Source organism: Ranitomeya imitator, chromosome 1 (assembly GCF_032444005.1).
Source record: "Ranitomeya imitator isolate aRanImi1 chromosome 1, aRanImi1.pri, whole genome shotgun sequence".
In the NCBI taxonomy this organism is placed as follows: domain Eukaryota; kingdom Metazoa; phylum Chordata; class Amphibia; order Anura; family Dendrobatidae; genus Ranitomeya; species Ranitomeya imitator.
Genome location: NC_091282.1, coordinates 87,831,940 through 87,859,268, shown reverse-complemented (window position 1 = coordinate 87,859,268; position 27,329 = coordinate 87,831,940). Strand labels below are relative to the sequence as shown.

The 27,329-nt window shown below is 47.4% G+C and overlaps 1 protein-coding gene across 2 annotated transcripts in view; it reads right to left on the bottom strand.

The window, feature by feature from the left end:
• Positions 1 to 660: 660 nt before the first annotated feature.
• Positions 661 to 27,329, bottom strand: part of MRPS30 (mitochondrial ribosomal protein S30) — a 35,148-nt gene continuing 8,479 nt past the window's right edge. Inside the window, exons 2-5 of one of the 2 annotated variants that reach the window (XM_069748653.1) lie at positions 24,440 to 24,585; positions 23,921 to 24,026; positions 8,889 to 9,065; positions 661 to 1,042 (exon numbers count right to left, since the gene is read on the bottom strand). In XM_069748653.1, coding sequence (XP_069604754.1) covers positions 780 to 1,042; positions 8,889 to 9,065; positions 23,921 to 24,026; positions 24,440 to 24,585 — 692 coding nt within the window. In that variant the 3' untranslated portion in view covers positions 661 to 779. Of the gene's footprint in view, positions 1,043 to 8,875; positions 9,066 to 23,920; positions 24,027 to 24,439; positions 24,586 to 27,329 lie in introns of both variants that reach the window. The other variant, XM_069748662.1, reaches the window with a different exon arrangement.

The window sequence follows — 27,329 nt, the reverse complement described above, 5'->3', positions numbered from 1 at the left end:
TTATACATTCCAACTGCCTGTAGAACCAAGAACTCCACCCTCCTTGGGGACTCATCCTCCTCTCGGTCTATCCCATCAATAGCTGATCAACTGAAGGACTTTGGCAGCAAGACATCAAGTGGTACATCATTTTTGGTGAAATGTTACCATTTTAACAAAAAGGACATTTGAAAAGGAAATGTGTCACCAATTTATTGCCAGCTAATCAGAGTGTAGCATAATGTAGAGACAGAGACCCTAATTATAATGATGTGTCACTTACTGGGCTGCTTGTAGTTTATATAAGATCAGTATTATCAGCAGGACATTATTACTAGGGGACTAGTAACCCTTCTGCCATGTAGCCCTCACTATTCATGAGCTCTGTATAACCCCGCCCACACCACTGATTGGTAGTTGTGTACACTGTGCATGGGCAGACAGCTACCAATCAGTGCTGTGGGCGGGGTTATACAGAGCTCAGCGTTCAGAGAACTGCTAGATCTGCAGCAGATAAAGGAATTTCATCAAAACGACAGGCAGCTCAGTAAGTGATAAATCGCTGGAAACGGTCTGTCTGGTGAAAGATTCGCTTTACTGCTCAAAGTATAATCACAAACATTACAGAAAAAAAAAAAAACGTGTGCTTTCTTGCATGAAAAACAAACAATCATAACGTGGTAAAAATCTGAGAATTCATTTTATTTCCTGGACTGCAAGGAGGCAATTTCTGAAATATATATATATATGTACATATGAAATAGCTAGGAAAGTTTATTCTTTTCTTTGAGGCCATGGAGCTAAGCCGGCGAGTTGAGGAAAAAGCGAACTAGCTGTCTAAACACATCATCATTAAATCCTTTGATGTCGTCTTTTTCCACCGTTTCATATAGAGGAGCGCTTTCCGTTCCCCAGCAAATGTTCTTACGATTTGGGTCTTTGTCTGCATCCACGGCCAGAGCCAAAGTATTCAGCTGGTAGCAGAAAAATGAAAAATGCCTCCCGTCAGAAATAACACCTTGTGAGACAAAAGGCCGCGTGACATCTGCCTGACTCCAGAAGCCTGCGGGAGAATAAAAGGGAAAGAATTAGGAGCACAAAACATAAGCCGGTGGCACTAGGCAGTTGTTATTAGGTCTGCACTGCGGCACAGTCATTGCCAGAGGACAGCTCGGTAACGAGGCATCAGACCGATCACCCCACAAGCAGAACCACATCTGTGTGCGGCTGGACCTACATAGATAACCACAAAGCCAACATACTGCCACTCACTGCTAGAGCTCGCTCACAGTGGCGCGTAGCCAGCGTACAACACCGATAGCACTCAATCTAATGTCACAGTGGCTTGTGAAAATATTCACACATCAAAACCTCCCACCCATCTTGGCTTTTTACCTATTGTGTTACATTACAACCTGTGCCTAAATATTTTTTTAATCGGATATGTGTGTGATCATTAGCACTTTCTGGTGCAATAAACTATCTTCACTGTCTCAGTAATAGGAAGCCCACCTGTGTGCAATTTAGGTGTTCCATGTCTGTTAGTACACACACACACACACACACACTATCTTTTCTGAAAAGCCACAGAGGCGGCAACACCACTCACCAAACAACACCATGAAGACCAAGGAGCTCTCCAAACAAGTCAGGGACAAAGTTATTGAGAAAGACAAGTCAGCGTTGGGTTATAAAAAATATCCCAATCTCTGATGATCCCCCAGGGCATCATCAAATCCATTATCAAACAAAAGAACATGGTACCACAATGCCCCTGCCAAGAGAGCTGTACACCAAAACTCTCAGCCCAGACAAGGAGGGCATTAATCAGAGAGGCAGCACAGAGACCAAAGAATAACCCTGAATGAGCTGCAGAGTTCCCAAGCAGAGACTGGAGTATCTGTCCATAAAACCACAATAAGCAGTACACACAAAAATTGTAAAGCTCGTTTAGAGAGTTTGCCAAAAGATATGTGGGAGACGCCGCAAATGTACGGAGAAAGGTGCTGTGCTCAGAGGAGACAAAAATTTAGATTTTTTGGCCACAAAGGTAAAAGGTATGTCTGGCCCAAACCATCACAGCTCATCACCCCAAGAACACCATCCCCACAGTGAAACATGGTGGTGGAAACATCATGTTGTGGGGGATGCTTTTCGGCAGCAGGGACAGAGAAAATAGAATTATTCTTACCGTTAATTCGGTTTCTAGGAACCTTCCACGACGGCATATGGAGGTTGTCTCTTTGCCCTAATGGGAAACAGGAAACACAGAGAGGTTTAAAAGGACCTCCCACCTGCCAGTGACTTACAACTGAAACCATAGCACCGGTTTACCTTCTGAATCCCAGAACTAGTCCAGGAATATGTATCGGGTGGGAAATTAGTGCCGTCGTGGAAGGTTCCTAGAAACCGAATTAAAGGTAAGAATAATTCTATTTTCTCTAGTCACCTTCCACGACGGCATATGTAGGAATACCAACTAATTTGGCACTAGGGAGGGACAACGGCCTGGAGAACTTTACGGCCGAAGACTAAGTCCTTATTGGACAATACATCTAATCTGTAATGATTAGAGAAGGTATGAAGTGAAGACCACGTTGCTGCCCTGCAGATCTGCTCTGGGGATGCACCTGCTCTTTCTGCCCAGGAGACTGACGTAGATCTTGTTGAATGGGCCTTGATCCCTACTGGAGGTATTTTGTTTTGAGCAAGGTAGGCTTCCGTAATGGCTTTTTTGATCCATGTAGCAATGGTACTTTTAGCTACTTTTTTCCCCTTATTTTGCCCAGAGAGATGGACAAAGAGGTTATGATCGGTTCTGAGAGCACGGGTCTGATCTAAGTATTGTAGAAGAATACGTCGGACATCCAGAGTGTTGAATCTTCTTTCTTCCGAGTTTGCAGGATTATGGCAAAAAGTTGGTAGAACAATCTCTTGGGAACGATGAAAGTCAGACTACCTTCGGAAGAAAAGAAGGATCTAGACGAAGTACTATTGAGTCATCTCTCACTAGAAGATACAGCTCTCTTATAGATAAGGCTTGTAGTTCACCCACTCTTCTAGCCGAAGTTATGGCTAAAAAAAACAGTTTTATAGGCAAGATTTTGAAGAGAGCAGGAGGACAAAGGTTCAAAAGGCGGGCCTGTAAGACCTTGGAGCACTACATTGAGATCCCATGGGGGAACTATGATCTGTTTTCTAGGATTCATCCTAGTTGCTGATGTTAAGAACCTTTTGATCCAGCGATGACCTGCTAGATCTTGATCAAAAAAGGAACTAAGTGCCGAGACCTGGACCTTGAGAGTACTGGGTCTAAGACTCATTTCTAAGCCTTTTTGTAAAAAATCTAAAATGTTAGGTATATTGGTCTGGAAGGTTAGGCAAACAAAACGACGAAAACTTTTTCCAGATTTTGTTGTAGATGGCGTTGGTTACTGGCTTTCTCGATTTTTGGAGAGTGGCTATGACAGGGTCCGATAGTCCTTTTGCTTTCAAGACTTGGGCTTCAGTAACCACGCCGCTAAGTTCCATTTCTGAGGGTCTTCGTGGAGAATAGGACCCTGAGAGAGGAGATTGTTCTTCAGAGGTAACATTACCGGTCCATCCACTTGTAGTTGGATGATCAAGTTGATCCAACTTCTTTTGGGCCAAAAGGGAGCTATCAGAATAGTCAGAGTCCCTTCTATTCGTATCTTTCTTAGAACCTTTGCAAGGATTGGGATTGGCGGAAATGCATAGGCAAGCTGGAAGTGCCAATCTTGGACTAGGGCATCCACTCCTCTGGGATTGCCTCTTGGGTTCAAGGAAAAAAAGGTTTTGACTTTTGCGTTCTGGTGAGAGGCAAAGAGGTCGACCTCTGGAAGACCCCACTTTTGTACTAGCATGTTGAACGTTTGAAGGTCCAGGCTCCACTCGCCAGGATGAATGTCCTGGCGACTCAGGTAGTCTGCTTGAATATTTGCAGTCCCTTTCAGGTGAATTGCCGTCAGGGACAGTAAGTGTTTTTCGGCCCAATAAAAAATTCGAGCGGAGATCTTTTTCAAACTGAGGAATTTTGTACTGCCCTGGTGCTTGATATGAGCCACCGTGGTCATATTGTCCGAATAGATCTGGGCATGTTGAAAAGAAATCTGACGGCTTGCTGCTAACAGGGCCTCTTCCACAGCTTTGAGCTCTCTGAAATTTGACGATTTCTCGCTGATCGACTGGTTCCAAAGACCTTGGTAAGGAACGTGATTTATTATGGCTCCCCAGCCCATCCTGCTGGCATCTGTCTTGATCGTGGTTAGCGGAAGCTGAATCCAGCTCACACCCTTCAGGAGGTTTCTGGAATTCATCCACCATGTTAAGGATGCTTTCACTCGACCGGGTGTGTGAATCCTTTTTGTTAGAGTGCCAGGTCGACCATCCCACCTGTCTAGAATGTGGGTTTGGAGAATTCTCGAGTGAGCTTGAGCCCAAGCCACCGATTGTATGCAGGCTGTCATGGAGCCTAAGAGAGACATTCCTTCTCGAAGAGTAGGAAATCTCGTCTCCTTGAATTTTCTGACTTTTGCTACTAATGGTAGCCTGTGATCGTATGGGAGAAAGGACATCTGTTTTGTTGAGTCCAGAACCACACCCAAGAACTTTCTGGTTTTTGAGGGTTGAAGCTGAGACTTCTTCATGTTTGGAATCCAACCCAGAGACTTCAATATCTCCAAAGTGGTTGACACATGGGACATCAGGGACATCTCGGTGGGGGCTACTATCAGGAGATCGTCCAGGTAGGGCACTATACAGACACCTTGACTCCGGATAAATGACACTGCCTCTGCCATGATCTTGGAGAATACTCTTGGTGCTGAGGAAATGCCGAAGGGAAGGACTCCAAACTGATAGTGCTCCACTCGATGACTCCCCTGTATCGCAAACCTGAGGTATTTTCTGTGTCTCGGGTGGATAGGAATGTGAAAATATGCATCCTTTAGGTCGATGGTTGCCATAAAGGAGTGATGTCCTATCAGAGGAATTGCAGATCTTACAGACTCCATCTTGAACTTGCAATATTTCACATGTTGGTTTAGACCTTTTAGGTTTATAATAATTCGTACATCCCCTGAGGGTTTGGGTACTAAGAATAGTCGGGAATAATGTCCTTTTCCCTGTTCCAGATATGGAACTGGGGAGATCACATTTGATTCCATAAGATCCCTGAGACCCAATGTCAACAAATTGTGATCTCTTGAGGTCGGAAGGGTAGTAACTTTTAGACCCTGAGGGGGGGGGAAGAAATTAACTCGATCAATAGGCCCTCCTTGATGACATTGAGGACCCAGTGGGAACTGGTGATATTTTCCCACTGACCCACATATTTTGAGAGTCTCCCCCCCTACCGGGTCGGAGTCATTGCTTGTCCTGTTGGGACTGTTGCTGCTGCTGCTGGGGGACAAAAATATTTTTCCCTCTACCCTTTGCGTAACTCCACCTGCCGGTTTTGCCTTTCCCTCTTGCTTGAGGGGGCTGAGACTATGGGGCACGAAAAAACCGTTTCCTCGGTTGTTTTTGCTCCGGGAGTGCCTTTTTCTTGTCAGTAGCCTTGTCAAGAATATCGTCTAAGGCCGGACCGAAAACAATCTCCCTTAAAGGGTATAGCACACAACTTGGCCTTTGAGGTGATATCACCGCTCCACATTTTAAGCCAGAGGGCTCTTCTAGCAGAGTTGGAGAGTACGAGAGATCTGGCGGCTACTCTAACGGATTCTAGAGAAGCATCAGCCAGAAACCCAGAGGCTCTATGCAGGATGGGAAGTGAATCTAATAATTCACCTCTTGGGGTACCCTGAGATATATGAGACTCTAATTTCTCCAACCAGCAGGAGAGGGCCCGGGCAACACAAGTGGAAGCGACATTGGCCTTAAGGATAGACGTAGAAGTTTCCCAAGACTTTTTTTAGGAGACTTTCAATCTTTCTGTCCATAGGATCCTTTAATTGTGAGGAATCCTCAAAAGGGAGTGCTGTTCTTTTGGCGACTCTAGCCACCTGCACATCAACCTTAGGAATGTCCAATTTGATTGTTACACCCTCTAGAGGAAATCTATGCTTCATCTCTGAAGGGGTACTGAGGCGTTTCTCAGGCTGTTCCCATTCCTGATTAATCATACTAACAATGTTAGCGATCTGAGCCCACCAAACATCTGATCCTGTACGGACTGCGGTTCATATTCCTCTTCTAGGCCCATAGTATTACGGACAGCAGAAACTAGATCCTCAATGTAATCTGAGGAAAAGAGGTATTTCCTGACCTCAGCTTTAGGTGATACAGGATCTTCCCAGCCCACAGATGAAGTATGGGAAAGGTCTGAATTAGAGTCCGATTCAACTACCTGAATTTTCCTCTTTTTAGCTGGGGAATGTGGTGGCGGAGGCGGAGGATTAAAAGCTGCTAATGAAGATTGCACTTCCTGTTTTACTAAGGAGCGAATTTCATCCAGCAGAGATGGTTGCTCAGCTTTTACAATCTTGTCAGTACATGGCTGGCAGAGTTTTTTGTCCCAGTTAAGAGGGAATTTAGTAGAACAGACTGGGCACTTCTTTTTAATAGCGGCTTTAGGGGCAGACTTCTCTCCCTGAAATGGAAAGGGAGAGAGGAGTGAGGACACTAAACCCCCTATAGGTACTACCTCCCGGATCCTATCCCTGCAAAACACTCACTGTAGCAGGGGTAGCGCTGGGCTCCGCAGACGCAGGGCACAAGGAACCATCCATACTGGGGAAATAGCCTTACCTCAGTGGTGGTTCAGCAGGGTTTAAGAACGCTGTCCTGCACCTGCCTCCAGCAATCAAGAGTTCCCCCTCCCCCTCCAGGATCCATGTGAGGGGACGCCATTAGTCCGACACGCCGGCCGGCGATCCTGGAAGAACCGGCTTCCAGAGGAATGAAGGACCGGAAGTGACGTGCGAGAGTGCCGACGTCACATCCGGAACGCCGCCGATGGAGGGGGAGAACGCCGGGCAGCTCATGGAGGAGCCCGGTGAGGGTTCCCAGGCCTGCTTTGCCCTCGTGGGGGCGCGGGAAGGCCGGGAGGGGGTCCCGAGGCACCTGCACAGCAGGACGACGGGAGCAGCAAAAGGAGGAGGCGGAACGCGACAACAGCTGCCCGGCTCTGACAGGCAAAGCCTGCATAAAGGTACCGCAGTCGCCGGCCACTACAGCACCTGGAGACCTCTCCCTGTCCCATGGGGAACAGGAAAGACACTGGCAGGTGGGAGGTCCTTTTAAACCTCTCTGTGTTTCCTGTTCCCCATTAGGGCAAAGAGACAACCTCCATATGCCGTCGTGGAAGGTGACTAGAGAAAATGTCCCTAGTCAAAAGGAAAATGGATGGTGTGAAATACAGGAATTTTGTTGAGAAAAATCTGTTTGTTATTGATTTGAGGCTGGGACTGAGGATCACCTTCCAATAAGACAATGACCCAAAGCATACTGCTAAAGCAACCCTCGAGTGGTTAAAGGGTAAACATGTAAATGTTTTGGAGTGGCCTAATGAAAGCCTGGATCTCAATCCAATTGATAATCTGCTCAGACTTGAAGATTGCTTTTTACCAGAGGAAACCATCCAATTTGAATGAGCTGGAGTAGTTTTGCTTTGAGGAATGGACAAAAATCCCAGTGAAAAGTGGAAAGCTCATAGAGACTTATCCAAAGTGACTTGCAACTGTAATTGCAGCAAAAGGAGGCTCTACAAAGCACTGACTTTAAGGGGGGTGAATAGTTAAGCACACTGAAGTTTCAAGTTATTTTGTCTATTTGCCTCACAATACAAAAAGGAAAAACAAATGTTTACAGCTGTAGGCATGTTCTTTACATCAACTTATGCAAACACAAATAAATATAAAAAAAAAAAAAAAAATTCCAAGTTGTTAGGTAACAAAACAGGAAAAATGCCAAGGGGAGTGATTACTTTTGTAATCCACTGTATACTATGGAGTACTGCAGACTAGCATTTAGCGTTTTCTACGCTGCAATTTCAGCGTAAATAGGATGGCACGCACCCATACAAGTCTATGGGTGCATGCAAAACTGCAGACTGCAGTTGAATACCAGCCGAGTGCAGTCAGATATACACCGACTCACGGAATGGAGAAATTAAGTTCTCTATTTTTTCCCACACCCGTGATCAGATTCTTTCGCATTTGAGAATCAGATCACAGTACAATGACACTGATCATGCTCGCAGCTTGAGCGGAGAGTCATTCGCATATAGCATCCGTTTCTTTTGCACGAGAGAATCATTGGATGCTACTTGCCAGTGTGAGTCCTTAGGGTTTGGAGCCCAATGAGATCCACTCATAATACTTTAAAGGGCTTGTCCGGCATTAGGCTACAAGTCACTATGGAACCGCAAACTTGCACACTGAGAATTCTTCATTGCTGGGAGCAGCAGATGGTTATGTGACTGCAGGTATGCGATTTTCATACTTCCGCCCACAATTAGACTAGAAGTGCGCGGTCTCGCTCAATGCAAGTGTATTGCCCGAGATCAGACACATCCAGTTGGCACGTCACCGCATGTATGCAAAACGCATAACTGTGGTCACGCGTCCACTGCTGGAGAATCCTCACAGTGAGCAGCACACGCTACATGAGGATTCACAAGTCTGCAGACACAGTAACTGAAAAGATGTATGCTAAGGCCGGACAATAAAAAGGCCAGAATTAAAGAAAATATATATGTATAGTAGTTTTCAGAATTCCCATAGAAGTCATAGAGGACGCAGCTCAGGTGTGTAGTCACCTACATACTCAGCAGTGCAAGTCTTGGCACCAATCCGGAGATGATGCAGGACTCAGAGGCGAGATCTACCTCCATCACACATTTAGGGCAGATCCTGCTTTAAACCAATGCACTCACTCGTACAACGCACCTTGGTACATGGCTTGAGCTCCCGTCCAGGCAAAAAGGCTTGCTATGGCATTTGCTCGCAGGAATACTTCTGCGTGGTCTCCTCGGTTCAGCTTTTGTAGCCTCTCCCTCTTGAATTTGTCCGGCACAAGGTGAAACTGAGTGTGGCCAAAGCTACAAGGGTCATCTAACTTGGAACCTAGAAAGGATAGAGCAGAAAGTTAGTCCGGATCCACAGCCAAGAACGCTTTCTAGGTGAACAATTAGTAAGGTTCCATATACACTGAGGATTCCATTGCTGGGCCCATTTGCTTTTCCAATGCTATAATAGCAGCAACACACAAAAGATAAGAGGACTGGAGGTTGAGGCTATTAACCCATTCCAGACCAACTCATTTTGATATTTTAAAGGGGTGTCCAGTTTAAAACTACACATCGTTAGTCAATATGTCACATCAGACTTTTGAATCTTAAATAGTGCGCTGCAAGGATACTCTGGGGCCAACAGCAAGCTGTCATGTGACCACAAGTATGCGATATGCATGCTACCGGCCACATTCCTACTAGACTGCATTATGAATATAGAGTTGTGAAACCCTAATATGTTCTGATGTTACATTTATCATCATTTTGTCCTCCCTATTTTTCGTTAACACCTTCCCACCACAGCCAGTTCTGGTGATCCTGACCAGACCAAATTTTTCAAATCTGCCAGGAGTCTTCTGCCTAGTGATTCAGACATTTCTAGTTACATTTAGCTTGATACGATTTATGTTTATTATAGAAATCCTGTGCTGCATCACAGCAGCTACTCACCAGCTCAGAGGCAACTGCACAGTAAGGGGAAGATTCACGAGGGAAAAAAAAAAAAATAATCGGACAGTCTCATGTATAAAAATAAGACTTTTTCTCACGTAATGTGTGTGCAGTCCACATACAATCCACTATTTTACAGCAGCAATTAATCACTTCCAAGACCATTTAGAGTTAATGTTACAGAATGGCAATGTATCTGTAAAAATCAGATGTGCTCACTTAGACGGGAGACAATCAGCTAGCGGACGCCAGGTCACATTTATAGAGCCCCTGAGAAGCCAAAACCTCCCCACAAGTGACTCCATTTTACAAACTATACCCCTCAAGAAATCTCTCCAAGGCTGTTGAGCATTTTGCGCCCACAGGTGCTTCGCAGTTCAAAACTTTGGGCAGTTATAACAAAAAAAAAATAAATAAATAAATAAATAAAAAAACACCACTCCTCCAAAATGTTTCATCCCCAATTGCATTTCTGACAAGGGCTACTATAGGAAAAAGACCCCACAATTTGTAACGAAATTTCTCCTTAAGGTGAACTTGTGTTTCACGGCAGAGTTGAAAACGGAATGAGCATTATTTAATAGTTTTTTTTAGCACACATTTGGCTGGAATAGTTTGAGGGTGCCATTTGCAGGGACCCCAAGTGCCGGAACAGCAGAAAAATCCAACAACAAGGGCCCATTAGACCCCTCAAGGCATTCATCTGGGGGCATAGCGAGTATTTTTATCTCACAGGTGTTCCAATTTTTCCATCGGGATGTGTGAAAATGTAACATTACATATGTTACAATAGTAAGTAGATTTAACTCAAAAATGTGTTACCTTTACCACTGCTAATAAGAAAAAGTGTACACACAAGTTACACTATTTTCTACCAAGCGCAGCAATTTAGTTTCACAGTGTTTAAGGTAGACTTTAGTCATTCGAGATCGATCTCTCACCCAACATGCTGACCCAGAGGAAGACAAAAACCCCATGGCCAGATGCCAATTGCCCCACATTAGGGAAACAATTGGCTCCTGACTCCACATACGGAAATCACACTAGATCCCCGAATCATCGTCCCATCACAGAATCCAATGCTCAGAACCTGTAAGATTATAGTTTTCAAGAAAGGTATCTAGACCCCGATTGTACATTAGTGAATCAGCCATTACCTCATCATGTGGCAGAGAGTTCCATAATCTCACAGCTCTAACAGTAAAGAATCTGCATCTATGATGATTATTAAACCTTACTCTCACTATTGCCGGCCTTAGGGCTCCATTTGGATGCCATCTAAGTGCTGAAATGTTTTTTTCTCATCCAAGGAAAAATAAAAATAAAACAATAACTTGTGAAATGCAGTTCAAACTGATGGAAGATCTCAACAAAATCACTGTAGAATGGAGAACAAAAAAAAAACTGAAACGTAACTAAAAATTATAAATGTGTCTGCACAGTCTCCTCATATTTCTACATTGTAATAAGATCTCCCCCCCCCCCCCCCCAACGGAATAAAGCCAGGTTTGAGAACCTGTCTTGGTATAGCAGTTCCCTTAGAAGAAAAGCGCAATGTGAAATCACACTAGGTCTAAGTGTCCGCCTCTAAACGTTCGCCCCATTACATTCTATGGCCCCATTGGTGCATACGCCCGAATATAAGGAGGCGTAAACCCCAACAGGACCTACGGATGAGGAGAAAAGCGCAATGTGAAAACACCGTAAAAAAAAAAAGGAATCTGTCAGCAGGTTTTTGCAATGAAAACGGAAGTCAGCATGAGGTTGGGGTTACCAAGTTAAATGCCGCTGTCAATCACGGACAGTGACATTTAACATGCTCGCGCCAGAAGCCAGTCACAAACCCCACCCATCGGCGCCCGTGTCACATGATCCATGCACTGAGCTCCTTGCCATGCTAAAGGTGCACTGAAGTCCCATCATGTGCACTTGTAACAAAAAAAGTTGAGTGTAATTACAGCAATCTAATCGGCTCTATTAGTCATAACAGTCCATAGATCCTCTATTAAAAACTGTTTAAAATCTGAAGTTTGCAAATAATAAAAATAGAATTAAACTTTGGCTTGTTTTACCATTTTCCGAGACCCGTAAAATTTTTCCTTTCCATCACTGGAGCTCGGTTAGAAGTTGTTTTTTTGTTTGTTGAGCTGCAGTTTTCATTTTTACAATATTTGGGTTCATGTGGCATTTTTAGCCCTTTGCTCTTTTTTTTTTGGGGGGGGGGGGGTTGGGAGTGGGGAGGCGGTATGACGACTGAAAATAAAAAGGAGATTTTTGTGTACTCACCGTACAATCTCTTTCTCTTAGCCTCTAATTTGGGGACACAGGACCGTGGGTGTTATGCTGCTGTCCACTAGGAGGCGACACTATGCATAATCTGAAAAAAGATTAACTGTGGCTCCTCCTCTGCAGTATACACCCCTGGACGGAGTCAGCCTTCTCCAGTTTTGTGCAAAAGCATTAGGAGGAACGTAACATGAATATTATAACCATGCCTATAAGAAGGCAACTATGTGCTAGCTCAAGCAAACAATATGAGAACTCGACAGTAACAACGGCCCGGAAGGGCAACAGGGTGGGAGCTGTGTCCCCCAATTAGAGGCTAAGAGAAAGATTTTACGGCGAGTACACAAAAATCTCCTTTATTATGTTGCCTCATTGGGGGACACAGGACCATGGGACGTCCCAAAGCAGTCCCTGGGTGGGAAGCAGTGGACGAATATTGTGCAGACAAGCCCCTACACTTGGGGCACCGTCGCTTGCAGAACACATCTACCCAGGCTCGCGTCCGCTGAGGACTGGGTATGAACTCTGTAGTGTTTAGTAAACGTGTGTAGGCTAGTCCAAGTGGCCGTCTTACACACTTGTTGTGCCGAATGGCCCAAGAGGCCCCTACTGCCCGTGTAGAGCGTGCCGTAATACCAGCTGGAAGAGGAGAATTCCTAAGGCGGTAGGCCTCTTGTATGGTGGATTTGATCCACCTGGCAAGGGTAGCTTTGGAAGCTGGCAGACCCTTGCGGCCACCTTCCGGAAGAAGGAAAAAAAGAATCAGATCTCCGGAAGGACGCAGTCCTAGACACATATATGCAATGCCCTGACAAGGTCAAGCGTATGCAGAGCCTTCTCCACTCTATGAACCGGGACCGGACAAAGGGAAGGCAGAGAAATTTCCTCATTGAGGTGGAAGTTGGATACAACCTTCAGAAGGAAGGATGGGACCGTACGGAGAACTACCTTGTCCTGGTGAAAAGCCAGGAAGGGCTGTCTGCAGGAGTGCTGTCAGTTCAGACACCCTGCATAGCGAGGTGATTGCCACCAGGAAAATCACCTTCTGGGAGAGAAGGCGGAGCGGGACCTCCTTAAGGGGGTTCGAAGGGTGGTTCCTGCAATGCTGTCAGGACCAGGTTGAGGTTCCACGTTTCTAGTGGACGTCTGTAGTGGGGAACCAATCGGGAAAACCCCCTGACGAAAAGTCCTCACTTGCGGCTTTGCAGCAATGCGCCTTTGAAAAAACACTGAGAGGGCCGACACCTGGCTCTTAAGCGAGCCCAGGGACAGCCTGGCCTCCAGACCCGATTGGAGAAAACCAAAGTAGTTTGGGGAGGGAATAAGGAAATGGGGTCTGGCCACGAGATTCGCACCAGGTAAAGAAAGCTTTCCAGGTACGGTAATAAATCTTGGCAGAGGCTGGCTTCAGTGCCCTGATCATGGTCCTAATGATGTCCGGCGAGAGCCCTGCCTGGGTTAGAACCCAGGTTTCAAGGGCCACGCCGTCAAATTGAGGGCTCCTGAGTTCGGGTGGTAGAACGGGCCTTGTGATAGAAGTTCCAGGCGGTCGGGGAGGCGCCAGGGGGCGTCTGGATTAAGTTGTACGATGTCGGCATACCATGTACGTCTGGACCAGTCCGGTGCGATTAGGATGGTTGGAACTCCCTCTTGCTTGATCTTCCTCACCACTCTGGATATCAGGGGGAGAGGAGGAAAAATGTACAGAAGCTGGAACTGGGTCCAGTCCTGAACCAGAGCGTCTGCTCCGAGCGACCGTGGATCGTGTGCTCTGCCATGAAGATGGAGACGTTGGCATTGAAGTGGGATGCCATTAGGTCCACATCCGGGGTCCCCAGCGATGGCAGATCTGGCGAAAAATTTTGGGATGGAGAGACTACTCTCCCGTGTCTATTCCTTGTCGGCTGAGGAAGTCTGCTTCCCAGTTGTCCACACCCGGAATGTGGACCGCCGAGAGAACCGACCCTGTGTCCTCCGCCCAGTGGATGATGTGTGACACTTCTCGCATCGCCTGGGTACTGTGGGTCCCCCCTTGGTGATTCACATATGCCACAGCAGTGGCATTGTCGACTGTATTCTGATGTGAGAGCACTGAGAGGCTGCCAGCAAGTGATGGAAGGCCCTCAATGCCCGGAGGATGGCACGAATTTTTAGGATGTTAATAGGCATGGTCACTTCCACTGGGGACCACTTGCCCTGTGGTGTAGGTGCACTGCACCTCAACCCGTCAGGCTCGCATCGGTGGTTAGAACCTTCCATTGACCTGTGAGAAAGGGTTTCCCCTTTGCTAGTGAGGTTGGCTTGAGCCACCAGTGCAGGGACCTCCTGGTTGACGACGTTAGCTGGAACTCCCTGTCGAGAGATAAAGGGTTCTTGTCCCAGCACTTGAGGATGGCTAGTTGGAGGGTTCTGAGGTGAAACTGGGCAAGTGGGACCGCTTTTATTGCTGCCCCCATCCTGCCGAGGACTCATGGCAAACCGGAGAGCTCGAGGGGGTTTGCGGAGGAGGGTGCGAACTCCTAGGCAGAGAGCCAATGCCTTGTCCTTGGGAAGGAGCACTAGACCCCTGGAGGTGTTGAATAGCATTCCCAGGAAGGTCAGAGACTGACTCGGGGTTGGTGATGACTTTTGCAGGTTGACTAACCAGCCCGTGCGACTCAGAGTGTCGATTGTGATTGAGATGCTGAGCTCGCAGTCCTTGAAGGTGGGAGCCTTGATGAGTAGATCGTCCAGGTATGGAACGACTACTATGCCTCTGGAGTGCAGGACGTTCATGGTGGCTGCCATGACTTTGGTAAACACTCTGGGAGCCGTGGCGAGTCCGAATGGGAGAGCCACGAACTGGTAGGGGTCCTGGTCGATGGCGAACCTGAGAAATCTGATAGGTAGGTGCAATCGGTATATGCAGATATGCGTCTTATATGTCTGTGGAGGCAAGATATTCTCCCTTCTCCATGGACGCAATGATGGACCGAAGGGACTCCATGTGGAAGTGACGAACCCGTACATATATTTGTTGAGTTGTTTTAGGTCCAGTATGGGCCGCACGTGGCCTTTCTTGGGGACTACGAATAGATTGGAGTAGAATCCTCGGAAGCGCTCGGCCGTGGGGACCGGTACTATGACTCATGCTTGAAGAAGCGAGGAAACCTCTTGGTGGAAGGCATGAGCCTTGGCTGGCGGTTTTGGGGAAACAGAGAGGAAGAATCAGTCCGGTGGGTTGGAGGTGAACTCCATCTTGTATCCGGAAGACACTAGTTCCCTGACCCACCTGTCTTCTGTAATAGGCAGCCAGACTTGATGAAAGAGCAAAAGTCGGCCGCCTAAGGGTGTGGTGTCTTCCGGAGTCCGTGAGTCATGATGAGGAGAAAGTCTGAGATTTTCCTCCTCTGGGCTTAGACTGGCCTGCTTTTGACTGCCAGGTCTTGTCCGACCTTTGCGTCGAACTGAGTTGTCCCTGCGTGGGGAACGGTTACAATTTTGTGCTGGACGCGAGACGGACCAGCCCGAGGACTTCCGAAAGGATCAGAATCGAGTTTGGTTACGCTTCTTGTAAGTGCGTTTAGGTTTCATTTGGGAAAGAGGTACTCTTACCCCCAGTGGCGTTGGATATCATCGTGTCCAACTGTTCACCGAAAAGTCGCCCAAGGTAGGGGAGGTGCGTGAGGGACTTCTTTGAAGCTGCGTCCGCTTTCCATTCCTGCAGCCAGAGGATACGCCAAATTGTGATGTCGTTTGATGCTATCCCCGCGACACCCCTTGCTGAATCCAGAGCTGCATGAAGCATGTAATCTGCTACAACTGCTATTTGAACCGCTTGGTCCGACAGCTCAGGAGCGGATGCTTGGGGGCCAGCTTGTAAATTTTTGGCCCAGGCCAGAATGGCCTTGGCAGCCCAAACTGAAGCAAATGCGGGAGCCAGGGATTGCAGGCTCGAAAATTGAACGAGCCATGCGTTCTACCTGCCGGTCTGCTGCGTCCCTGAGGGTTGAGCTATCGGACAGTGAAAGCAGGGTCTGTGCTGCTAGTCTGGAGACTGGGGCGTCCACTTCGGGTGGGTCTGTCCATTCCATGGTGTCCTTCTGCGGGAAGGGGTACCTCGTCTCCAGATATTTGCAATTAGCGAATTTGTTCTCAGGCTGTGAGAGCGGCTTTTAAGGATCGCCTTAAACTCTGGGGGGTTAGAGAAAACCATAGGCGGCTTCAGAGGTCCTTCGAAGGAAATCTTGTGTTCTGGGGCCTCTAGTGACGGATCAGAAATGTCCAGCATCCGATGGATGGAAGAGATTAAGTCATCAACTAGCGCTGTATTGCTAGGGCGGGGATTTGAATCAGGGACCCCTCCGTTTCCTTGTCTGAGTCACAGATGCCTTCCGAATCCTGTGCATCACTGAGGCGTCCCCTGCTGGGTGAGCTGGGGAGGAGGCCTTCTCTGGTCGGGGATTGCAGAGCTCTGCATTGTCTGCCCCTGGAAGGTGACGGTCTAGATGACCTGGAACTACGGTGTCTCTCACTAGAAGGGGATGACGCAGATGGACTTGACCTATGGGTCCGCTTGCGTCCTGACCTAGACGTGGATGTGCCAGGGTCGTCCTGTTCCTGAGTCAAGCGCTCCATTTGCTGGGTAACGGTCATAGCCGAGGCATGACTCTGCAGAGCCTGAAGCAATGTGGAGGTTAGGTTATCTATAGACTGCATCATAGATTGCGACATCTGAGTGACCCATTCCGGCGTGGCATTAGACACCGAAGCATTGGCAGGGGCTTCTTGGGGCTGACAGTAGTCTGGATGCAGTCCTGGCAGTGCAGGTACGTGCTGCCACTGGGGAGAGCGGTCCTGCAGGCTGTGCAGAATGCATAATAGCAGTCCTGCCTGGTTCTTTTGGACCTTGAGCCCGGCATAGTGCACAGAGTGCAGAAAGGCTGGCTATGCAGAGGACCCTACAGGGAAGCCTTATAGGGAATATGGATTCACAGCCGGGTAAAAAAAAAAAAAAAACAGCTATGATCTTACCCCACAAGTTTGGCCCTAGGTCCAGCGCCGAAGATCCACAGTCCTGTGCCCCCCGGAGACTGGCTGGCCTGGTCCTGTGACCGAGCCCCCCTCCCCCCCGGATGTAAAAGGCAGGATAGCGGTGGGGCTATAAGCGGAAGGGGTCCCCCTGAGCTAGTATAGAGCTGGTGCTGCCGCAGAGACAGGGACGCAGGGAGTCCTGTGCCTGTATGTGCCATGCCTGCCTGCACTCCCCCCGGCCCCGACAGGAGCCCGCAGCTGGGCTGGGGTCCCTGGATGCAGGTGCAGTGTGCTGGCCCATGCTGCTGGGAGCTGCAGAGTGCTGCCTGTACAGGCCCTACCTGAGGCGTCTCAACCTAATGCCCCCAGAGGGGGATTAGGGAGGGTGCTGCTGTCACCATCAGGGGGCTTTATCCTCGCCTCGACCTCAACACAGAAACCAAAAGGAATTGGGGAAGGGGGGTCTCGACTTCGACCCAGCACCCGAGGGACTGGGGAAGGAGGGACATGGGGAATAGCCATCTTGGCTTCAACCGGGCACCCCGTAATAGGGGGCCGAGGAAGGAGCCATGCCGGGAGTCTCACAGGAGACCCACTTTTCTTCATCTGTAATCCGTCGGGAAAAAAAACGGAGTAAAAATTTTTAGGTGTGCCTCCTATGCGACACTAAGCAAAAACTGGAGAAGGCTGACGCCGTCCAGGGGTGTATACTGCAGAGGAGCCACGGTTAATCTTTTTCAGATTATGCATAGTGTCGCCTCCTAATGGACAACAGCATAACACCCATGGTCCTGTGTCTCCCAATGAGGCGACAGTAAAAAAAAACAATTCTGGTGATTCTCATTACGTTTACCAGTCAGGTTAATTAGTTTTGTATTTTTTTTTGGATGGGACATTTCTGAAGTACTGCTTTTTTTAGTAATGTGAGTGGGTAATTCATATGTACAAAAAAAAAAAAAAAACCCACACCACGCACTACTTGTATTTGTGTGATTGCTTATATCAGCCTTTCCCAAACCCCGTCTTCACACCCAACAACACGTGCTTCCAGGATTTTCTTAGAATTGCACAAATGAGAACCTGTATCAATTTCACATGCCTTGAAAGTATATTTTATCACTTGAGCAATATTAATAAAATGCAGAAAACATGATCTGTAGGGGGCTGTGAGGGCTGGAGTTTGGGAAACGCTGACTTATACCACAGTTGTATGAAAATTGTTTGCCCCCTTCCTGATTTCCTATTCTTTTGCACGTTTGTCACACTTAAATGTTTCAGATCACCAAACAAATTTATATATTAGGCAAAAGATAACAAGTAAACAGAAAATGCAGTTTATAACTGAAGGTCTTTATTATTAATGGAAAAAGAAATCCAAACAAGTTTTTTACAACGCTCAGGCACATTAAAGGGTTTCCAAGCATGAACGGCCTTTTTAAGGGCATGTCACAGCATCTCAATCGGATCAAGGTCAGGACTGTGACTAGGCCACTACAAAGTTTCAATTTTGTCTTTCTTAAACCATTCAGAGGTGGACTTGCAGCTGTGCTTTGAGATCATTGTTTTTTTGCATAACCCAAGGGCACTTCAGCTTGAGGTCATGAACAGATGGCTGGATATTCTTCAGGATTTTTGGGTAGGCAGTAGTGATGAATAAGTGTGCTCGTTACTCCAAGTTTTCCGAGCATGCTCGGGTGTTCACCGAGTATTTTAGGGCGTGCTCGTAGATTATGTTTTTGTCTCTGCAGCTGCATGATTTGCAGCTGTTAGACAACCTGAACACATCCAGGGATTGCCTGTTTGTTAGGGAATGTTATTCAGAATGTCTAGCAGCCGCAAATCATGCAGCTGCAGGGAGACAATCTATGGCATGCCCAAGATACTCGGAGAACACCCAAGCATGCCCGGAAAACCCAAGTAACGAGCACACTTACTCATCACTAGCAGGCAGCAGAATTCATGGTTCTATTTAGCAGAGCAAGTCTTCTTGGTCCTGAAGCAGCAAAACAGCCCCAGACCATCACAATTTACTGTTTGATTTTCCTTTTCTGAAATGCTGTGTTACTGCTACGCCAGATGTAATTGGACATATACCTTCCAAAAAGTTAAACTTTTGTTTTGTCAGTCCACAGTGTATTTGTCCAAAAGTCTTGGGTATTACCAAAATGTTTTCTGACAAAACTGAGACAAGCCTTTATGTTCCTATAGCTCAGCAGTGGTTTTCATCTTGGAACTCTGCCATGCAGACCATTTTGCCCAGTTTCTTTCTTATGGTGGAGTCATGAACACTGACCTTAACTGAGACAAGTGTAGCCTGCAGTTCTTTGGATGTTGCTGTGGGGTCTTTTGAGACCTCTTCGATGAGTCATTGCTGCTGTTGGGGCAATTTTGGTCGGCCAAACACAATTGGGAAGGGTTCACCACTGTTCCATGTTTTCACCATTTCTGGATAATGGATCTCACTGTGGATGGCTGGAGTACCAAAGCTTGACAGTGCCTTGCGAAAGTATTCGGCTCCATGGAACTTTTCAACCTTTTCCCACATATCATGCTTCAAACATAAAGATACCAAATGTAAATTTTTGGTGAAGAATCAACAACAAGTGGAACACAATTGTGAAGTTGAACCAAATTTATTGCTTATTTTAAATTTTTGTGGAAATGTAACAACTGAAAAGTTGGGCGTGCAATATTATTCGGCCCCTTTAGCTTAATACTTTGTTGCGCCACTTTTTGCTGCGATTACAGCTGCAAGTCGCTTGGGGTACGTCTATCAGTTTTGTACATCGAGAGACTGAAATTCTTGCCCATTCTTCCTTGGTAAACAGCTCGAGCTCAGTGAGGTTTGATGGAGATCGTTTGTGAACAGCAGTTTTCAGCTCTTTCCACAGATTCTCGATTGGATTGAGGTCTGGACTTCGACTTGGCCATTCTAACACCTGGATATGTTTATTTGTGAACCATTCCATTGTAGATTTTGCTTTATGTTTGGGATCATTGTCTTGTTGGAAGACAAATCTCCGTCCCAGTCTCAGGTCTTTTGCAGACTCCAACAGGTTTTCTTCAAGAATGGTTATGTATTTGACTCCATCCATCTTCCCATCAATTTTCACCATCTTCCCTGTCCCTGCTGAAGAAAAGCAGGCCCAAACCATGATGCTGCCACCACCATGTTTGACAGTGGTGATGGTGTGTTCAGGGTGATGAGCTGTGTTGCCTTTACGCTAAACATATCATTTGACATTGTTGCCAATAAGTTCGATTTTGGTTTCATCTGACCAGAGCACATTCTTCCACGTGTTTGGTGTGTCTCCCAGGTGGCTTGTTGCAAACTTTAAACCACACTTTTTATGGATATCTTTGAGAAATGGCTTCCTTCTTGCCACTCTTCCATATAGGCCAGATTTGTGCAGCGTACGGCTGATTGTTGTCCTATGGACAGACTGTCCCACCTCAGCTGTAGATCTCTGCAGTTCATCCAGAGTGATCATGGGCCTCTTGGCTGCATCTCTGATCAGTCTTCTCCTTGTTTGAGATGAAAGTTTAGAGGGACGGCCGGGTCTTGGTAGATTTGCAGTGGTATGATACTCCTTCCATTTCAATATGATCGCTTGCACAGTGCTCCTTGGGATGTTTAAAGTTTTGGAAATCATTTTGTACCCAAATCCTGCTTTAACCTTCTCCACAACAGTATCACAGACCTGCCTGTCGTGTACCTTGGTCTTCATGATGCTCTCTGTGCTTCAAACAGAACCCTGAGACTATCACAGAGCAAGAGCATTTATACGGAGACTTGATTACACACAGGTAGATTATATTTATCATCATTAGGCATTTAGGGCAACATTGGATCATTCAGAGATCCACAATGAACTTCTGGAGTGAGTTTGCTGCACTGAAAGTAAAGGGGCAGAATAATGTTGCACGCCCCACTTTCAGTTTTTGAATTTCCACAAACATTTAAAATAACCAATACATTTCGTTCAACTTTACAATTGTGTTCCACTTGTTGATTCTTCACCAAAAATTTACATTTGGTATCTTTATGTTTGAAGCATGATATGTTTGAAAAGGTTGAAAAGTTCCAGGGAGCCAAATACTTTTGCAAGGCACTGTAGAAATGGCTTTATAAAACCTTTTCCAGACCGATAACTCTATTATGTTGTGTTTTATATATTCTAGAATTTCTTAAGATAGCGGAATGTCAAGATTTTGGTATACTTCACTTTGTGAGGCAGGTCCTATTTAAGTGATTTCTTGATTGAGAACAGGTGTTGCAGTAATAAGGTCTGCGCGTGGCTAGGGAATTTGAACTCTGCTTTCCAAAGAGGTGATAAACCACAGTTCATTTATGTTTTATGGAAGGTACGGGGGAGGGACAATCACTTTTACACACAGGGCCCTGTAGGTTTGGATTTATCTTTCCCTTAATAAAAGGACTGTTTATAAACTGCATTCTGAGATTACTTGTGTTATCTTTGTCTAACATTTAAATCTGTTTGGTGATCTAAAACACTTAGTTGTGACAAACATGCAAAAGAATAGGAAATCACGAAGGGGGCAAACACTTCACACAATTGTGTATACTGCAATTCTACATTATCACAGGAAATAGTGTAAATTGCCATCCCCTCGGAAGTTCACCTTATAGCTGAGCTTCAAAGGAGGACCAAGATTGCTCTAATAGGGAACTTCACCAGATACCCACCTGTCATAAAACCCCATCAGCGTGTTGCAGGGGGAGGAGATAGGAGGTGGTACACATGCACTGACTGACATTTAAATTTCGCATAGATACCAGGAAAGCTGAGGAAAGAAGAGGCGACTCACACTGCTGTCTACCCCATCTGATCTAATCCTGGAGATACAGAGGTCCTGGGGTAAGTAGAGGCTGCTCACACTGCTATCTATGTCTATCTGATCTACTTCTGGAGAATACCAGGGGAGCTCAGGTAAGAAGAGGCTGCTCACACTGCTGTCCACCCTATCAGATCTAATACTGGAGATATTAGAAGTGCTGAGGTAAGAAGAGGCTGCTCACACTGCTGTCCATCCCATCTCATCTAATACTGAAGATACCAGGCTGCTGAAGTAAGAGCAGTTGCTGTGACCTGGAGAGAACACGATAGCACATGGCTTATGTATCCCCAAGTCCCCGCAGTGGAGATTCCTACTACACATGCTCACAGGCACCTGTTCTACCAACATTAAGGATCTGTCATTGTGCCAAGATGACGGACACTTCAGTTCAATACCGATCACCTCCCTAGAGAAAGTTATTTAGATCTGCTGGTTAACTCTTTAACCCCTTCATGACCTTGGGATTTTTCGTTATTCCGTGTTCGTTTTTCACTCCCCTCCTTCCCAGAGGCATAACTTTTTTATTTTTCCGTCAATTTGGCCATGTGAGGGCTTATTTTTTGCGGGACGAGTTGTACTTTTGAACGACATCATTGGTTTTAGCATGTCGTGTACTAGAAAACGGGAAAAAAAATTCCAAGTGCGGTGAAATTGCAAAAAAAGTGCAATCCCACACTTGTTTTTTGTTTGGCTTTTTTGCTAGGTTCACTAAATGCTAAAACTGACCTGCCATTATGATTATCCAGGTCAGTACGAGTTCATAGACACCTAACATGACTAGGTTATTTTTTATCTAAGTGGTGAAAAAAAATTCCAAACTTTGCTAAAAAAAAAAAAAAAAAAAAAAAATTGCGCCATTTTCCGATACTCGTAGCGTCTCCATTTTTCGTGATCTGGGGTCGATTGAGGGCTTATTTTTTGCGTGCCGAGCTGGCGTTTTTAATGATAGCATTTTGGTGCAGATACGTTCTTTTGATCGCCCGTTATTGCATTTTAATGCAATGTCGCGGCGACCTAAAAAAAACGTAATTCTGACGTTTCGAATTTTTTTCTCGCTACGCCGTTTAGCGATCAGGTTAATGCTTTTTTTTAATTGATAGATCGGGCGATTCTGAGCGCGGCAATACCAAATATGCGTAGATTTGATTTTTTTTTTTATTGATTTATTTTGATTGGGGCGAAAGGGGGGTGATTTAAACTTTTATATTTTTTTTATTTTTTTCACATTTTTTTTAACTTTTTTTTTTTTAACTTTTGCCATGCTTCAATAGCCTCCATGGGAGGCTAGAAGCAGGCACAACTCGATCGCCTCTGCTACATAGCAGCGATCTGCCACAGGGTGGCGCTCACAGCCACCGGCGATCAGTAACCATAGAGGTCTTTAGGACCTCTATGGTTACAATCCTGACGCATCGCCGACCCCCGATCATGTGACGGGGGTCGGCGATGACGTCATTTCCGGCCGCCCGGCCGGAAGCGGTGGTTAAATGCCACTGTCTGCGTTTGACAGCGGCATTTAACTAGTTAATAGGTGCGGGCAGATCGCGATTCTGCCCGCGCCTATTACGGGCACATGTCAGCTGTTCAAAACAGCTGACATGTCCCGGCTTTGATGCGGGCTCACCGCGGAGCCCTGCATCAAAGCAGGGGATCTGACCTCGGACGTACTATCCCGTCCGAGGTCAGATAGGGGTTAAAGGGGAACTGATCATCAATTTTGTGAAATAGCTAAAAGTATCACCTTACTCCCCCCCCCCCCCCCCATTGTATGCTCCCAAAAACCTTTTTAATTTTTCCCTTGCTGTATGGTGATCTAAGTCCTGTCTGATGTGCGTGGTTTCGTCCACGATGGGAGAGATGGGGGGGCCCAAAACCACGTCATCAGACCGGACTGAGATTACCATACAGCGCAGGAGAAATTAAAATGGTTTTCAGGAGCATACAAGGGGGGAGTAAGGGGTTCTATAAGGATTTAGGGAATGCATAGCAGATGTTGAATAAGGTGATATTTGTAGCTGCTATGTCACAAAACTGGTGACATGTTCCCTTTAAAAAGGCTCTTTTTCTGCTGTGACTTACCTATGAATATATTGTTATCATACTGTCTCTGGAACAGTGGTAACCGGCTTGGCTCGTATGCAACAACAGGAATCTCTTCAGCTACAACGAAGTCTAAAGGAACAAACTGAAAAAAAAAAAAGGGGAAGAATGGTAATATTAATTATTAATGTACCATTATTATGTTCAAGAGTTTTAAAGGGGGCTTCCTTGACTGATATTGATGACCTAGCCTTATCCTATTAGACCAGTGAGGCTCCGATATTCAGCATACCCACTACGTATAGAGCAGGAACAGCACAGCTCCGCACGCCGCATTCCAGTGGCCCTTCTTTGGTATTGCAGCTAAGCTCTTATTCACTTCAACAAAATGCTGACCCGCAGTACCCAAAATTGGCCACTATACGAACTATAGCGCTGTGCTGTAGAACATGAATAAACCCTTCATTTGTCAGGAAGGAGTTAAATGACAGCAATCAGCAGTAGATCGATTTATTGATAAAGAAACCATACAACTTCTCACTACCCAATAAGACTTACTTCTTTAAGTGGTTCGGGCACTCTGATTTGCACAAGTGGCGCATCATCCACCTGAAATCTGAGTGGGTCTATACAACCTTTCCTGTGGCCCCGAGGAACCTTGGTCTCGCCACGCAGCCAATAAAAGTTCACCTGCGGCTTCATATCTGTAAATGAGAAAATGGCAACATGATTAAGGAGTATCCTGAGGTAGCGAGCGATGGGTGGGAGGTATCGTATGCCGCAACTACGCAGCAAGTGCCCGGATATTACCGGCAGCCGCTTCCACACGTGCAGACCACAACTATCATCCAGATGTGAGGGCTGGTTTATGGCGGGTCAAGCTGCATTTTTAGGCTATGTGCACATGTTGTGGATTAGCCTTAGGAATTTCTGGTGCGGATTCTGCCTCTTCTGGCAGAAAACGCACCTGCAGATTTGTCGCGGTTTTTGTACGGTTCCGCATTTTTTGTGCGTTTTTTTCTGCTGTTTTCTTGCGGATTTGCTGTGTTTTTTACCCATGCGGATTTCTATAATGGAATGAGTACAAAAACGCTGCAGATTCGCAAAAAAGAAGTGACATGCTACTTCTTTTAAACCGCAGCGTTTCCGCAGTGGATTTTCCGCAAAGTGTGCACAGCTTTTTTTTTCTCATTGATTTACATGGTACTGTAAATCAATTGCGGATCTGCAGCGTTTCTGCACTGCAAAAAACGCTGCGGATCCGCAGAGAATCCGCAACGTGTGCACATACCCTTAGTCACACAAACTTCTGAATTAATCTTTATTAACGGGCATTGGATTGATCCAAGTTTGGAAGGTATCCCCTGTCGATTGTATTACTGGAGCTACGGCCAGTGGCAGGTGCTCAATCCCCAGCGGTCCTGTCGAGAATGAATGGAGCACACGCTCACTCTCCAGCCATACAGGGCTCGTCAAATCTCAGCATCGAGGAAGGAGGGGTTTGTACCCCATATTACTGGGGCATAACTCTCCCCAGGATACATCAGGGAGGTGCAGGACTCCTCTAACCCCCCCCACCATGGGATACATCAGGGAGGTGCAGGACTCCTCTAATCCCCCCACCATGGGATACATCGGGGAGGTGCAGGACTCCTCTAATCCCCCCACCATGGGATACATCGGGGAGGTGCAGGACTCCTCTAATCCCCCCACCATGGGATACATCGGGGAGGTGCAGGACTCCTCTAATCCCCCCACCATGGGATACATCGGGGAGGTGCAGGACTCCTCTAATCCCCCCACCATGGGTTACACCGGGGAGGTGCAGGACTCCTCTAACCCCCCCCCCCCCACCATGGGTTACACCAGGGAGGTGCAGGACTCCTCTAACCCCCCCCACCACCACCATGGGTTACACCAGGGAGGTGCAGGACTCCTCTAATCCCCCCACCCCACACACCATGGGTTACACCAGGGAGGTGCTGGACTCCTCTAACCCCCCACCATGGGTTACACCGGGGAGGTGCAGGACTCCTCTAATCCCCCCACCATGGGTTACACCGGGGAGCTGCAGGACTCCTCTAAACCCCCCCCCCCCCACACCATGGGTTACACCAGGGAGGTGCAGGACTCCTCTAACCCCCCACCCCACCACCATGGGATACATCAGGGAGGTGCAGGACTCCTCTAACCCCCCCCCCACCACCATGGGTTACACCAGGGAGGTGCTGGACTCCTCTAATCCCCCCACCCCACCACCATGGGTTACACCAGGGAGGTGCAGGACTCCTCTAACCCCCCACCCCACCACCATGGGTTACACCAGGGAGGTGCAGGACTCCTCTAACCCCCCCCCCCACACCATGGGTTACACCAGGGAGGTGCAGGACTCCTCTAACCCCCACCACCACCACCACCACGGGTTACACCAGGGAGGTGCAGGACTCCTCTAACCCCCACCACCACCACCACCACGGGTTACACCAGGGAGGTGCAGGACTCCTCTAACCCCCACCACCACCACCACCATGGGTTACACCAGGGAGGTGCAGGACTCCTCTAACCCCCCACCATGGGATACATCAGGGAGGTGCAGGGCTCCTCTAACCCCCCATGGGATACATCAGGGAGGTGCAGGGCTCCTCTAACCCCCCATGGGATACATCAGGGAGGTGCAGGACTCCTCTAATCCCCCCACCCCACACACCATGGGTTACACCAGGGAGGTGCAGGACTCCTCTAACCCCCACCACCACCATGGGTTACACCAGGGAGGTGCAGGACTCCTCTAATCCCCCCACCCCACCACCATGGGTTACACCAGGGAGGTGCAGGACTCCTCTAATCCCTCCACCCCACCACCATGGGTTACACCAGGGAGGTGCAGGACTCCTGTAACCCCCCACCCCACCACCATGGGATACACCAGGGAGGTGCAGGACTCCTCTAACCCCCCCCCCCACACCATGGGTTACACCAGGGAGGTGCAGGACTCCTCTAACCCCCACCACCACCACGGGTTACACCAGGGAGGTGCAGGACTCCTCTAACCCCCACCACCACCACCACCACCACGGGTTACACCAGGGAGGTGCAGGACTCCTCTAACCCCCCACCATGGGATACATCAGGGAGGTGCAGGGCTCCTCTAACCCCCCATGGGATACATCAGGGAGGTGCAGGGCTCCTCTAACCCCCCCACCATGGGATACATCAGGGAGGTGCAGGGCACCTAACCCCCAATCCCAGCATGTGATACGCTAGAGGTGCAGGACTCCTCTAACCCCCCATGGGATACATCAGGGAGGTGCAGGGCTCCTCTAACCCCCCATGGGATACATCAGGGAGGTGCAGGGCTCCTCTAACCCCCCATGGGATACATCAGGGAGGTGCAGGGCTCCTCTAACCCCCCATGGGATACATCAGGGAGGTGCAGGGCTCCTCTAAC